Raw genomic sequence first — 15,456 nt, 5'->3', positions numbered from 1 at the left:
TCTATCTTTACTACGAAAAAAATTTGGTTTGTTTGAAGGTATTTTGAAAACACCCAAGTTTTATATAGTTTTAGAAATCAGTTTAGTTTACAAAAATTACATACAACAATGTTTTCACGGCAAAAACTTTACTTTTTATATTTTTTTTTAATTATTATTTTCTTAATATTATAAATTCTTTTTTTTTGCAGCTTTTTAAATGAACTTTCTAAATATACTTGTATGCTATTTTGAGTTATAAACGTTGTAAAGTTTTATACCTTTATACCTCCTTTGTTTCTGATGTAAAGGTAAAACTAACCTAAACAATTTTTTAACAACAGAATAGTAAAAATAAACAATCTGATTTAGTTTAATAAAAGTTGTTAAAACAGTTGATTTAATATTAAGTATGTAAAAAACTTAGGTTAGTCTTTACACCTTTGTTTTTGTACCATCTACTTTTTTCGTAAATTTTACTAAAGAGCAAAATTCTATAAAAAGATACAATTTTATACTTATAAGGTTTGAAATAGTTTAAATGATGCTTTATTAAATATTTGCTCCTAACTTTTTTTTTCTGGTAAATTTTTTAGTTTGAGTAATATAAACACACCAGTGTTCTCAAACTTAATAAGTGAGAAAGTTTTGAAAAACTTTAGTTACTTGCAGTTTTGTTACAAGAAGAAAAATACATAATCTGTAAAATTTATTTATTATAGCAAGTTACCGGCGAAAAAAGCTAAAGAAATAAAAATGAGAGAGCTTAACCAAAAAGCAAAAAAAGCAAATATTTTGCAAATAAAGTTTTAGTCGCATTCGAAGTGCTAATACAATTTAGAAACACAAGTTGAAAGTTTCTTTGTTTATCAGTTTAGGTGCTTACGTTTTAATTTTGTTTTATATAGGCAAAGTGTTATACTAAAACAAAATTGCGTAAATATTACTTTAAAACTACTTACATTTTTAACTATCGAAAACTTCTTTATGTTGGTTTTTTTTTCTAAACTAAATTAGCTTACTTAACTAGTAGAATAACTTATCTGTACACTTTGTCATATTTATAAAGTTTTGAAGAAACAATTTAGTGATGAATTTCAAGTTTTATTTATTTCTACTCATCAGCATCATAATGAAGACAGAAACAATAAGACTGAAAAACTACACAAGTTAGTTAAATGTTGGTGTTTGTTTTAATTTGTATATAGCTCTTTTTTTTTTAAATAGTTTTTTTTTTTTGTTTTAATTTTAAGTTAGGGGATTTTAAAATAAAGATATAAGTTACTTAATATTGATATAAAGTAAATTATAAAGGACTTTTTTATTTTTGTACGAAGTAAAGAAATCGTTAAGTTTTGAACTATATAACTAAGCTACAACTTATGTTTAGGTTAAAAAAATCCAGCAAATACTTTTCAATACTTGTTTTGATAGCATTAATTCTGTATAAGGTATTTATGTGCTTTATACTGTTCATTTTTGAGAACTTGAACAATTTACGCAAAGGTACAATATATACTTTTCTATTTCACGAAAAAATGTGTTATGTTTAGCAAGCAAAAATAGACATTAAAATTTTGAAAGATTAAGAATTAAAAATACTAAATTTGTTATATAATTTACACGCACTTAATTCATAGCTTAAAACATTATTGTAATTTAAGTTTATTTTCCGATTTTATGTTATAACTGTTAAAATTTTTAGAACTTGTGTAAAAAGGCTCTGCCCTACTAACAACGCTTTAACTTTTCTTAAAACAACATTTTTTGTACTTCATAAAATTTAGCAACAAAAACTTTCGCAAAAAGTTTCAGTTTTAAATAGCTGAAATAAGTTCAATCAGATATGTTTTATATTTTTTGCGTTTGGGCTTAAACTATCAAAAATTTTTTTTTATGTTATCTTAATTTACTTTTAAGTTAAAAACTATAAATCTCCCATCGTGTGTACACACTTTGGTTATTTATGTAGTAAGTTATGAAATTAGATTATTTGAGAAATAAATCTAAAATAGTTTTTATATAAACTGTCGTTTTATTAATTGCGTGAGCTAATGTCGCTTAAACTTTAGTTTTCATTTCATTATGTTTTTTAAAATGCTAACATTTATAAAAACTACAACATTTATTAAAACAAAATAGTTTTTGGTGTGATCCGGTGTTAATTTATTTTTAATCATTTGATTCAAAAACAATAACAAAAATTGAAAATCTTAATAAAACAATTCTGAAGAAAAAAGAATGTAAAAAAGATATGTTTTATAACATTCGTATAAAAGTTATAACTATTTAACAAGTTTTTCACATAACTATCTACATTAGCTTTTACTTAGTTCTTGATCTTTCTTAGAAATCTAAAACTTGCTACCTCACTTATAATACTAAAACTCTTTTGAAAAAAGCATTTTTAAAACTGTTTGAATAGCTGAAAAATTTTACAATAACAAAACATATAATAGTATAAGTATGTAAATAAGTATGTAAATCAGGTATGTTTTTAACGCCAAATTTAAAAGTTTAAAAAAAAGTTTGTACATAAACTACCGTATTACTATTTCTATCATTTTTTATTTACCTTTTATTAAAACTTTCAAATTTTTCAAAGTCCCACAAACAATACTGCAACCTCAGTTAAAACAACAAATGTGTGTTGTGTGAGCTACTGTTGAGGAATTTCTTATTTGTTTTGCCTTTTCGATTTGTTTGTGTTTCGAATATAATAGGCGTGAGAGAAAAATAACTCAACAATTTTCAGTGTGTCGGTCAAAAAATTTGTGTTTTTTAATATTTTACTGAGTTAAATAAGCGTTTAATTAATAACAAATAGTTTAGGTAAGTTACTGAAAAATAAATTTAACATAGACTTCAGTGTATAAATATTACTATATTGTAGATACTATAGATACTTTTATGTTTATTTTGTTAATAGAATATTAATATTTCATGAGTTGAACCAGTATTTAACTAGTTATAACAGGTTTAAAGTAAGTTTTATCAAAAATATTTTTGCGACAAAGACTTTAATTTATTGATCGGTAGTTTATATTTAATTTCTGTCTATAACGCTAAAATATTTTTTATTTTGTTATTATAATTTTTTGGGTTTAATCAGATTTTAATTGAATTTAGGTAAATTTTATGCTCAAAATTTTGGTTACAAAGACATTGTTATTTTAATTGCATTTTGTATTTATATTTTGTATAAAATATTAAAAGTAAATAACTAAAGTATTTTTAGTGGATCAGTAATTTTTTTTTTGTATATTCATAAATATTTTTTTGTTTGTATACAAATGACATAGATTGGTGTAGATTAGTGGTGGGCAACGTAAATAGTTGACGGGCCGGATCCAAAAAAATTAGTTCTCAGTGGGCCGGAGCATTTCGAGTAAGTGATCTACCGGATTCAGTTGTATCCTTTTTTAGTTCCACATCTTTATACAAAAACGTTATCCGGATCCGGCTAAATACTCATTTTAGACAAGGTTTCGTATCTGAATAGAACAAATTTAAAAAGACTTGGATCCGGCTGGATGCTAATTGATATGGTGTTTTAAAACTTTGAATCAATTTATTAATTACCAAGGTTCTCAAGTATAAAATTGTAAGAGAATTTCTATAAAGTACTCTTAATTCTATACAACTTTGGACCGAATTAATACTAGTTAGTTTTCATAAAAACAATAATTTACTTACTAAAAGTTACTTGAGCCTAAGATTTCAAACTAAAACATTAGAAAAATTCAACTGTTCGAAATTATCTAATTTTGGTAATCCTTGGCTCGAGGCTACATTAATAATGTAGTTCAGAAGTTAAGTAAAATTACAAAATTAAACTACTATCTTTTAGTTTAAAAAAATTTATAAAGATTCATTCAAAATTTTGTTAGATTTAAATTGTTATTACAAACATGCACAAATAAATTTCGTAAACAAATCATACTTAAAGTTAATGAGATATTGTTTTGAAATATTGTCATCAGTTGGTCGTCATTAAACTTAAACATGTAATTAATAAAAAATTCATTAATTAAAATATTAATAGCAGAAAAGAGTGCAAACTGTAGTCTCAATTTGGAATATTCGGCACATAGTTATTGTGTTATTTGACTCTTTAAAGTGAGACAAAGAACTTTGTAATAACTTAATAAAATGCATGCGATAGTTTTATGACCGCAGCAAAATGAATTTCTAAATTAAAGATAAACAAATGGTATATAAGTTTAAACAATATTTCTGTTTGAGTAGGTTGAAAAATTATATCATAGAAAAATTATTTATTTTAGTTTTATAAAAGTATTCAAACACTTTATTCATCCTTTTCAAAACTAAAACATATTTTTATCACTAGTTTTCAGTTAAAATCGTTCAAAAACTCCAGTTAATAATTATTCACAAAGTTCGCAATAAAAATATTTTTTACGTTTTTACGAGCAATAAAGTTATGAAAATATAAAAAAACACGTAAAATTCTTTTCAGCGAGCCAAGTTTGATGTGTATTTTGATTTTAACGACATTTTAATAAAGTTTTGAAATTTTTACGACTTTTAATTTGATTTTAAAGCTGTGCAAACTCGCATTTAAAGTTCAAAATATTTTCATAAAAACAGTTATTGCTTAATAAAAGAAATACGAGAGGTATTAGTTAATACAAAAAAGCTGTGTCAACACACTTGAGAAGTGTAAGGCTCTTTTTTTATTTTTCTTAGTTGTTTGAGCTTAAAAAATTTCTGAATCAACTTTTCAAAATTTATTGAAGTTTACAATACACAATTAAACTTGACTTCAAGGACTTTTTCTGTTCTTTCAAGATATTTAGGTGTTTTAGTTCGTTTGAAGAGCTGTGTCAATACCAATTATGAAACTCAAGTCCTTTATATATTTTATAGCATTTGAATAATTGAACTAACTTGAATGTTTAAGCTGTGTAAAGTTACATTATGAAATTTAATTCTAAATCAAAGCAGTGTTAATATATAAATTAGAAGTTTAGCGGTTTTAACGTTACGATTTCGTTAAAATTACTAAAATTTACAATAATTTAATTATTTAAAGAGCATTTCAATTAATTACTTAATAAGTAAAACGTGTAATTTTTTTTTTGTTTCAGCAAACGTATAAATAAGTTTATTTAGTTACCTTAAGAGTAAATAAACAAGTTATGTACATTATTTAACAAATAATATAAGCACAATTAAATAATTAAACCAATTTCAAAGAATCTGCTTCATATAAACACTAATAACAAATTACCGCAAGTTTTGGTAACAAAATACGTAATTGAAAATACGTAATATTAGTTCAAAAAAATCCTTGCATTTTGAAAAAATCAAGTAACTTCAAACAAAATTCGATTTTATTTGACAAATTACCTCTCTAATATTGACTTTCGACACGGATAGTTTAAATCTTGAGAGTCGGTTAACTGAAGTGTTTAAGGGTTTTGACCCCAATTTACTCAGACTACACAACCTTCTTATGAAGGCAGGAAACAGATTTTGACGCGTTGATTGAACTTTTTATTAGAAAATTGACTGTTTTTATCATAAAATTAATAAAATAGCTTTTTTATGAGATGTAAAAAGTTAAGTTTTGATATATTTTTATATTTTTATATTAATTATGGTTATTTTTTGGAATTTTATACAGAAAATTTAATGATTTCATATATCAAATCATTAGTGTGAGATTTCAGTCAATATGCGAGAAAATTACTGTGGATTTTTCAAAATGGATCTTTTAATAAAGTTTGCCAATAATATTTTTGACAGGTTAAGATAATAAGTGAGGAATCGTTTTTATTTTTAATAATTTTTATTATTAAGGTGGTGTTGTTTGAATTTTTTATTGTTGAACTAATTTTTATTTACAACAAGCTTCAGTGAAAATTTTAATTAAAATATTAATAAAGAGTCTTTTATTTCAACTTTTTTTATCTCTAATGTTTTTGAAAACACAAATTAGTTTCTATAATATTAATGAAATAAACCAGAGTTATTATATTTCTGAAAGCTACGTTTATGTTGTGCTTTTTTTTCGGAATTTTTTAATGCTTAAATCGGAATTACTTATACTTTTGCCAACGAAGCTTTTGTTCATAGTAAAAAAATTACATATTGATAGCTTTTAAACCTTACGTTGACTCATAAATACATAAAAGCAAAAGGATCTGAATCAAAATTTTTCTGTACGTGTTAATCAACTTTTTATAGTTAATTGAAATTTAATGTCGGCAGCCTTTGTTAAAGTCATTGGCCAAAAATATAAAAAATAAACACTTTTTATCTACTAGTTAAAGTTTTGATGTTTATTTTTATGTGGAAATAGTGATAACTAAAGCAAAAGATAAATTATCTAACAAATCAAAATTAAATGTATGAATAAAAAGCTAATAATCACGTACAATTTATAACGCTTAAATAAGTTTATTTTAACAAAGTGTAGATTGATGTCTTTATAATAAATTGAAATGTATCAGTTCAATTTTACTAGAGTTTTAAATAAAAAATTATTGACTCACGAATTCAATTTGTCTGTGAAACACCACCTCTATACATTCTATACATGAAAATAAAAGTTTTTTTTTAATTATTATTTATTTATAGTTCTAGTTCGTTCAAGTTTATACTGCTAAACTTTTTAAGTAATGCAAAAACGTTGGTAGCATATATGACAAATATTTTTTTCAGAAAAATATTTGGCTAAAGCAAGTGTGCTTATTGAACTTTTCAACTTTTGCTAAACTCTTCTCATAGCATGCTTAAAGCTCTGTGACGCAACAAATGTGATATATCACATATGCTTTTGTTTTAATCAAATTATTCAAAAAATTCAATTTTTTACAACCAAGCATACTAATGACAAGCATTAAAACTGATATTTATTAAATTTTACTTTTTAATTTGTTTAAAGACTGCACTGTTCTCATTTTTATTCTACCTTATTTTGTGAAGTTATCAAACATAAAACAAACAAAAAACATATGAATTTACAATTTAAAGTAGATTATAGAACTTGTATTTTCAATGGTTTAATGTTTAAACTAAGTAAATAGAAGCAACTACAAACCTAGTAAAACATTTTTTGCTTTAGTTTTATTTGAATATTTTCAGATATAAGGTTTAAGTTTTTTAACTTAAAAAATTGACATCTTAACGCTTTACATCATAATACTTCAATTAGTAATTAACCTTATTGATATTAAGCTGCAAAACCAAAACATAAAACCTTCATCACTTAGTAAGTTTTTGGTTTCTTAGAGTGAAACTTGAGTTTCTAGATGGTATAATCATACTTAAACTAACTCTTATCTTAAATTTATTTTGTTGTCATAGAATGGTCCTGCTAATTTTATCTGTTAGGACACTTAATTTGTAACTTTTTAGAGTATTTTGTTTTTATTTAAAACAGTTTAAAAACTGATTCTTAAGTAGTAACAAAAAACAAGAATTTTGTTTCAAAATTAAAAATTGAATAAACAAAACTTTGTAACTTTGACAGTTATGTAAGAGCTTGAATTGAATCAAAAACTAACCTTGTTTTTTCTACCAAAAGCAATTTTCAACTATTTATTTAAACAGACTTAATTAATTTTGTAACAGTTGTTCGCTTATTTTTTGTGATAAATTAACTTACTCATCTTTTATAAAAACACAAATTATTCTTGGTTCGTTGTCAAAAGTTCTTTTGCCGTCAAAAGTTGATAAACTAGCTAGATCAGAATGTTTTAATGAAAACATCAATAATTTACTTGCTGCAGATATAAACCGCATTCTTTTACAGAATTTTATGACAAAAATGCATTAAAACCTTTATATGTACTAACTTTGTGTATGATCAAAGAGTAAACAGTCGTGTGTTTAACAGTTTTCATCAAATGACGAAACTTGAATAACTTTATTCTATGAATTACATGGTTTATGTTCAAGTTACCTCAAAAACAAAACCAACTTAATCAATGTTCATAAAGTTTATTTTCTAATGTTTTCTTAATTCCATTAGATTTAATTAAAACATTTGAAACGTAAGACACAACTTGTTTGTGTTTCTTTGAAATCGATTTTACTTTATTTGAAAAAAAATTGATAAGTTAGACCACCCAACAACATAAAGTTAATTTTTTTAATGGAAAATAGATAAGATTGTTTTGGAAATAAATTTATTACGGCTCATTAATCTTTAACTTTTTAATTTTTAATTAATCTTCATAAACAAGTTTTGAACAAAAAGTAGTTTGACCGTGTTAAAAAACCACCTTTTACAGATGCTTCATTTAAAAACAATTTCCGACCAATTTGTTAGTTATGTCTCTTTAAGTCTTTAAGTTTAAATATGATTAATGAAGTAACAAAACATTTTTGTGTTAATGGTTTTTATAAAATAAACACAACTTATACAATTAAAGAATTTATTTCCATATGGTAAAATCTTTTTTTTTTCAACTTTTTGCTGAATAAATAAAATAAGTTGTAAAAAATTTTGAATGTCAAAGTTCTTCATGTGATTTGTAAATGCTTACGTCATATTTACGCAATATCTTATAATATTTTCTTGTTTGATAAAATATTTTTTAACTTCTTTATTGCTTTTATTTAAACTTTATAAACTCGTACTAAGGGTTATGTTTAAACAAAATGTTAAAATTCGAACATGATAAAAGTAAATCAAGTAAAAAAAATAAGCAAAGAAAAAGAAATTACTGTATAGTGGTTTTTTTGACATATTGAGCAATACAAGTTAGTTATGTGTAATGTTAATTGGAGCATTTCATTACTTGAAACATAAATAAACTCATTAAACTAATAAACTGTCATTTTAATTTATTTTATTGCTCTTTTTATAGATTTTTCAGTAGAAATAAGTTTCTTTTCTATCTATTTCGTCATAAATTACCTAAATTTAATTAACTACAGCTGCTTTACTAAACTATACTTTTAAATTCAAAATTACAAAAAAAAACTGAAATCTTGAACTAGCTATATAGTGTAGTTCTGAATTAGATACTTTTGGAGTTCTTAACTTTTTTACTATGTTTTTTTATAACCGATAAATGATCCACATGACTTAAAAAAGTGTTTAAATTACAATTAAAAACTTGAAAGACAAATCAAGATTTAAAAGTCAAATAAAGTTTAATGGGTTTTTTCAAATTAATTAGTTGTTTCTAAATTAATTGTTTGCTGACTTATACTTTAAAGCCATCCGTTTTCGTCTAACTTATGAATTTTTAATTATAAAATCGGAGTTACCTTGCATAAACTTTATCAAAATTTCAAAACAACTGCAATCAATTTGACATCAAGTGTTGCAGATAAATTGCGGCAATTCGTTTTTATATTTTTCTCAACCACTTGCAATGCTACTGAAAATAATTGATGTTGCATTTATCGGTTTTTTCATTAACTGGCTTGTTATTAAATGAGATATCAGTAATTAAATTCATGCTATAATGTTTATGAAGCTGTTTCGAAATTCCTAGTAAAGCTATTTCTTAAAACTAATTTAAAAAATTTTAGCAATGTCCAATACTACTGAAACAAAATTTACTATAGTAATCAGTTAATATATCGATTTTTTAGAAAATATATCAGCAATAGATGATTTAATATTTTCAAACTACTGTTTCGAAAAGATTTAATTCTCAATATTTTGTTTATATATTAACACTGATAAATCGCAAAGTTTGAAATTAAAACCGTGATTATGTCACATTCAAATATCTAAATTTTTTATCTTCAATAAACATTAAAATCGTTTTATCTCCAAAAAACATTATAAACTTATTTATCTTCACAAACATGACACTTTTGACACGCGTCTTATAAAAGTTTGGCTGCGCAAACAAATCAAATATTTTGTTTGAAACTTCTAAGTTTTCAATGATTATTGAGGTTCTCACATTTGTTTGTTGTAAGCCCTTATCTGGTTTTAAAAGCTTTTAATTTGAAATTTAAACAGCCATTTGGTTATTTTTTGATTTAACTAAACTTTCTAAGCGGTCTTTTAACATGTAACTAGTTAGTGTGTAAAAAATATTTAAACTTTTTTTAATCTAATGCTTCTTTTTTCTATACTAGATGAATTTTTGCATACAACAATGATTTAACTAAAATTGTTATCAATTTAAATGTGTTTTAATGTTAACACTTATTGTAAACTTAATTGTGTTCCTTTTTTTCTAATAAAATTATATATTAGTGTATCTTAATTAAACTATAAATAAATGTAACTTATATTGACTTTTTAAATTTGTATTTTAAAATCAGTATAGTTTTCATGAGTTCTTATGATATAATTACTCAATTACATTACTCAGTTGTAAGTGGTGTAAATTATTTAAAAAAGCTATTTTTTTTAGATGTTATGGCACATTAAAGCTAGTTTGCTAAGGTTCATTAGCTTTATTTGTTTTATTAGTTTGATGTGTTTTTTATTACTTATTGTGCAAAAACGTAAATTGAATTAAACTTTATATTAAAATGTAAAAACTTATAAGTTAAACGAATTAAATGTTATATTTTCAAGTATAAGTTTGCGAGCTTAAAAAATTATTATGAACCTTTAATAAGCTGCTATAGTTTATAACTTAGTTGAAACCCTCAAAATTAGATGTTTATTAATTATCATAAACTTTTAAACGCCATAATTTTACTTCTAAAACATTATATTAACACGTTAAGCACTAATTAGTAATAACAAAGTACAGATGTTAATTAAAATACTGTTAACAGATGTAATATGTAGTAAATGGTGTACTTAGAGGGTATGTTGATTGACCACACATTTTTTAATAGAGTTTTATGAGTGCATTTGTATGCTTTCAAAATTCGCACGTACTTTAGGTTGTAAAATGTTCAGAAAAATTTTATCGCCAAAAAAAGCTGTTTTTTTTTTTGTAAACTTTCAACTTAAACAAACACATAAAACATAAATAGAGTAAGTATACTTATCTATGTTTTTGTAAGACTTGGAAGAATCAGTTCACTTTGTTAAAATCTTTGTTGTAGGCTTGGTATGTGTACTTTTAAATGGAAACTGAGTACAACGTCACAATGTTTAAATATTTTAGAATATTTTTCACTGGTATTTTTATAAGAAAATATACGAAAAACTTTTAATAACAAAAAAAAAACAATACAGAATTTTCTGAGACGGAGCACAGCGTCAGATGCCAGGTCAGGGACGTTCTGGTTCCAACCAAGAACCTCATCGTGTCCAATGAACCACATCATGTGAGCTACAAACCGTGGAAATTAGTGCAGAGAAAATGCGTTGGTGTTACGTCACAATGCAACGCGACAAGCACCTACACGCAATCACTTGTTGTTAGTTTGATTTTTTTTTTGCTATTTTTAAGACACGACTTTAAATGTTTGTTTCTTAAATTTAATACTATTTTTTTTCAAAAAGTACTTAAATCACCTAGGCGCCCTGACAGTATTTTGTTAATACTTTATTTTAAAATGTTTAATTGCAAATTAATAAACACAAATAATGTGCCTTTTTTTAATACAAAAGTCTACATACTTTTTGTTAGTTGATTACACTTCAATTTAGAATTCTTTTAACAAGTTCTGTTCAGTTCTATTATTCTGTTTCTTTTAAGTATTCAGGTGTATTTTGAAATTGTAAAATATTTTCAGTCGACAGTTTCTGTTGTAATTATATTTTCAAAGAGTATTCCATTGTTAACTAATTTTATGCTTTAAACTTAAAACTTTCCTTAAAATATCAATTCTGCAACCTTTTTATACTTGTCAAAAGTTTACTTGCACCTATCCAATATGTTCTTAATTTTTTTTCATTTTTATTAACGAATCAAAAAAACATATTCTTTTGACATTTCTTAATAAAATGACACTTGTGTTTTACACAAAATAAGCTTTTGAGCTAACAAAATAAGTTCAATATTTTGTCCTCAATTTCATTTCAAACTAACTCATAGATTTCCTTAGTTTTTCTTAGGTTTATTAATGTCTTTAAAAACTATCAACAAAAATAAATGTGAACTACTATGTTTGTCTAAATTTTACGTTATTTATTTGTTTCGAGTTTTATACTGTAGTTGTTAAATTTACAAATTTGTTTAAATAACAAATGTTGTTTCTACTTTTGGTATCTTACTACTACTATTGAAGTACAGTATTATTTTTTCGAAATATTTTTAGATGAATATTAAATATTAAAAATAAAAATTTTCTTATGGTAAGTAATACTTATAAAAATTTAATGTTTGAAAAAAAGCTTCTTCGTTTCTATTTTGTTTCGGAAAAATAAATTTTAGACGAGGAAGTCATTAAATTGGTATTTATACAGCTTCTAACGTTTTATGTAAATAACATTATTAGTACGTCAATCTAAGGACCTAGTGTACAAAGAACCATTTCGGTTATCGAGTCGTACACCACACAGAGTGCTTAAAATACTGTTTTGTAATTATAAAATGTTTATCATACTTTTTATAATTTATAATCAACAAAAACTAATTGCTACGTAATGTTTCAATAGTGCTTACTAAATTTATACTTTATACAGATAAAAAAGAGTTCCAAATCAGGCATTCCAAAACTAATCACCATCGATATTTCACACCACGAAGCCTGTGAATCTTTTCAGTGAGTCAACTTATTTATATACCTTTTTTATTCAACAACATTTTTAGTTAGACTTTAAGCTTTTTAAAATCATAAACAAAGCTGTAATTACTAAGCTGTAATTTTTTAAATTGTTTTATATGTTCAAAAGCTAAATTAAATAAAATGCACGTTAAAAACTGTTAAATATATTTTCCTTTTTAATTAAAAAAAAAAACTTTATAACAATTATTCTTAATACAATAGATTACTTTTTTAAGGGTATTTGTGACAGTTTTAAATTTTCAAATGATTTTAAGTAATTTGGTTTTTTACCGAATTCTAAATACTTTGAAAACATTTTTAACAGCTTTAAAAGTTTCGTCAAGTCTGTTGTTGATGTTTGATTTGTGAGATACTGCGTAACTTGACAAAACTTTAAAAACCTGTCTGATAAGCGTGATTGGCGTAACCTTTAAGTTAACATTTTTTTTGCGGTTTAATGTAATCTTGACAAATTTATTTAGTAGCTTTCAAAATTTACGAAAGATAAATTTTATTGGTTGAAAACTTTATAAACTATAACTAATGTCTAGTAGCTACTGTAAAGTTTTAGTTTAACGTACAAACAAGTTTATTAGTTGTTTAATTAATATTTTAATTTTTGGCTTATCTTGTTTTTAAAAGTAATAATAATTTTTTTATTTTAACAGTGTGAAGAAGAAAAAAACAATTGCCATAAAAAACATTCATGTACGCCTAGATATGCAAAAATACATAACTGCAGGTAATTATACTTTTGAATAAGAAATTTTTTTAACAAGTATTTAAATTAAATTAAAGGCTATGTTATTTAATATTAAATTAAAAGTTGTTTTGAAATACAATAAAAATATACTTTAATTTTTCCGTGTTTTATTAAACCTATAAAACATGGTATAATAAGGGTATTATTTAGTTTTAAAATAATTAATTAAAAAGATATCTCTTATAATTTTAAAACAGTCTTATCTAATGGTTAAAGCTTGTTTTTTTTTAAATTTAGGTGTTACGATATCAGAAGGCTTTCCATAAGGCACCATCAGAGAAGAAAATAGTAAATCTAAATTTATAAATAAAATAAAATTTTGTTTTGCAACATTTGAAAAGTTATATAGTGTTGTGACAATGTCTTATTTAGGTAAGAAGATATATTAAAAGTTAGTATGAATAATAAAAAAATAAAAGAAAAACATAACTATAAATACAAAAAAGTGTTACAAGTTATGTTACAAAACCTATTAAGCTTCTTAAAAGTCAAATTAAAATAAACTAGCTTAACTCTTTTTGTTTTAGTAACAAAACGAACTACTAAAAAAATTATGTAATTAAAATTAAAAAAAAAAAATTAAATCAAAACCTCTGGTTTAAATATATTAATACAAAACAGATAATGACCGATTAGAAAGTTGTCGTTGTGTTTATCTTGTTTCTCAATTCTGCCAATTTTCTGATCGATTGGTTTGAAGAATTTCTCCCTGAACGAAATGGATCCATCCTTGTTAAAGTCCACTTTGTCCTTAAAATTTTTTAACTCGTCATCGTCCAAAATACTGGCGCTTTTTGTAAATCGTTTCTGTAAACATTTTCCTTTCTACTGGCTGTAAAGAAATGTTAAGTTAGCTAATGTTAAATAACTCGTGTTTAAGTTTACATTAGTGTTTTTGTAGTATTCAATAGACTCACCACAACTTTCTGCTAGGTCTATCTAATAAATATTTGCTGGTTTTAATGAATAAAAGTCTGTGAAGCATAGATTGTTGTTTTCCATATTTAAAGAATATAGATTTTTTAGCTTCAAACTAAAATTTAACTTTAGTAATTTCCTTCTTTGAGGGTGTTATTTTTATTGGCGAAAATTAAACTAACTATTATTTAATTTATTATCACTGTATTTTACTGTAGTGTTTGTATTATTTAATAGCTTAATAACAACTTTTGTTACTTGTATTTATACGTATCTTATGCTCTGACTAAAAATAAATATTTAGTATACTTTTAAAGTGCAGCTGTTGTATTTTTTTAATCGTTTTTTATTTTTGTTAGACTTACGTTATACTGCCTTAAAGTATTTTGGTCATATTTGTTATTTTGGTCATAGAATCAATTATTTTTTATTCATGAGTATTTTAAAAACATGATGATTTAAGAACACAACAATAAAAAGTTTTTTTTTAATCTAACACAAAATATAAGTTGACTTTTGATAGTATTAGTGTGTATGGTTATTTGATTAGTTTTTGATAGTGTTTTTGTTTTAAAACTTTCTTTCTTGACTGTTTTTTTTTAATTTAAATAAATACACAATATCAAATTTAGTAAAACAAGTTTTAAAATAGAACTTGTTTAAAATGCTTGAGTAAGTAAAACTACTATAAAACACTAGATAAAAACTTTAACTTTGAATCAGGTTTTGTTCACTAAATTAGACAATATAATTTTATAATGCTGAAATAATTAGTTTTAAGGTTAACCTACTTTAAATCTATACCCTTTATGCATCAATACGTTGCAAAACATTTAATGAAGTATAATGTAAGTACAAATATACTAAGAGAATAAATGAAGACAGAAACAGCTATTTTAAAACTAGACTATATTATTAACTTTAATGAAAATTTAAAAAATACTATTTAATTATTTTACTAATCTTATACTATGAAGTTAGTCTTTTACAAAGGAGTCATATCTTAAAAAACTCACTGTTAAATTGTAAAAAAAACAAAAAAAAACCTTATTGCACATTAAAATAAAAAAATTTTGTTATAAACTAAAGTAGACATTATTGTACTTTGTTTTACTCGTTTGCTTTTTGTTTTTCCTTAATTGTTCGCGACACTTATAATTTCATAATTCGTCGCCAGA

At 23.9% G+C, this 15,456-nt stretch overlaps 1 protein-coding gene across 1 annotated transcript; it reads left to right on the top strand.

The window, feature by feature from the left end:
• The first annotated feature begins 1,083 nt into the window (after window positions 1-1,083).
• Window positions 1,084-12,598, top strand: LOC145843240 (uncharacterized). The gene is made up of 3 exons (XM_082950703.1): window positions 1,084-1,148; window positions 11,120-11,304; window positions 12,515-12,598. The coding sequence occupies exons 1-3, from the start codon at window positions 1,112-1,114 to the stop codon at window positions 12,596-12,598; spliced, it is 306 nt and encodes a 101-aa protein (XP_082806829.1). The 5' UTR covers window positions 1,084-1,111.
• The last annotated feature ends 2,858 nt before the right edge of the window (window positions 12,599-15,456 follow it).

Source organism: Thalia democratica, chromosome 8 (genome assembly GCF_965202585.1).
Source record: "Thalia democratica chromosome 8, ktThaDemo2.hap1.1, whole genome shotgun sequence".
Taxonomy (NCBI): domain Eukaryota; kingdom Metazoa; phylum Chordata; class Thaliacea; order Salpida; family Salpidae; genus Thalia; species Thalia democratica.
Note: the sequence above shows the minus strand (reverse complement) of the source record. Positions and strands in the feature narration are given on the sequence as shown.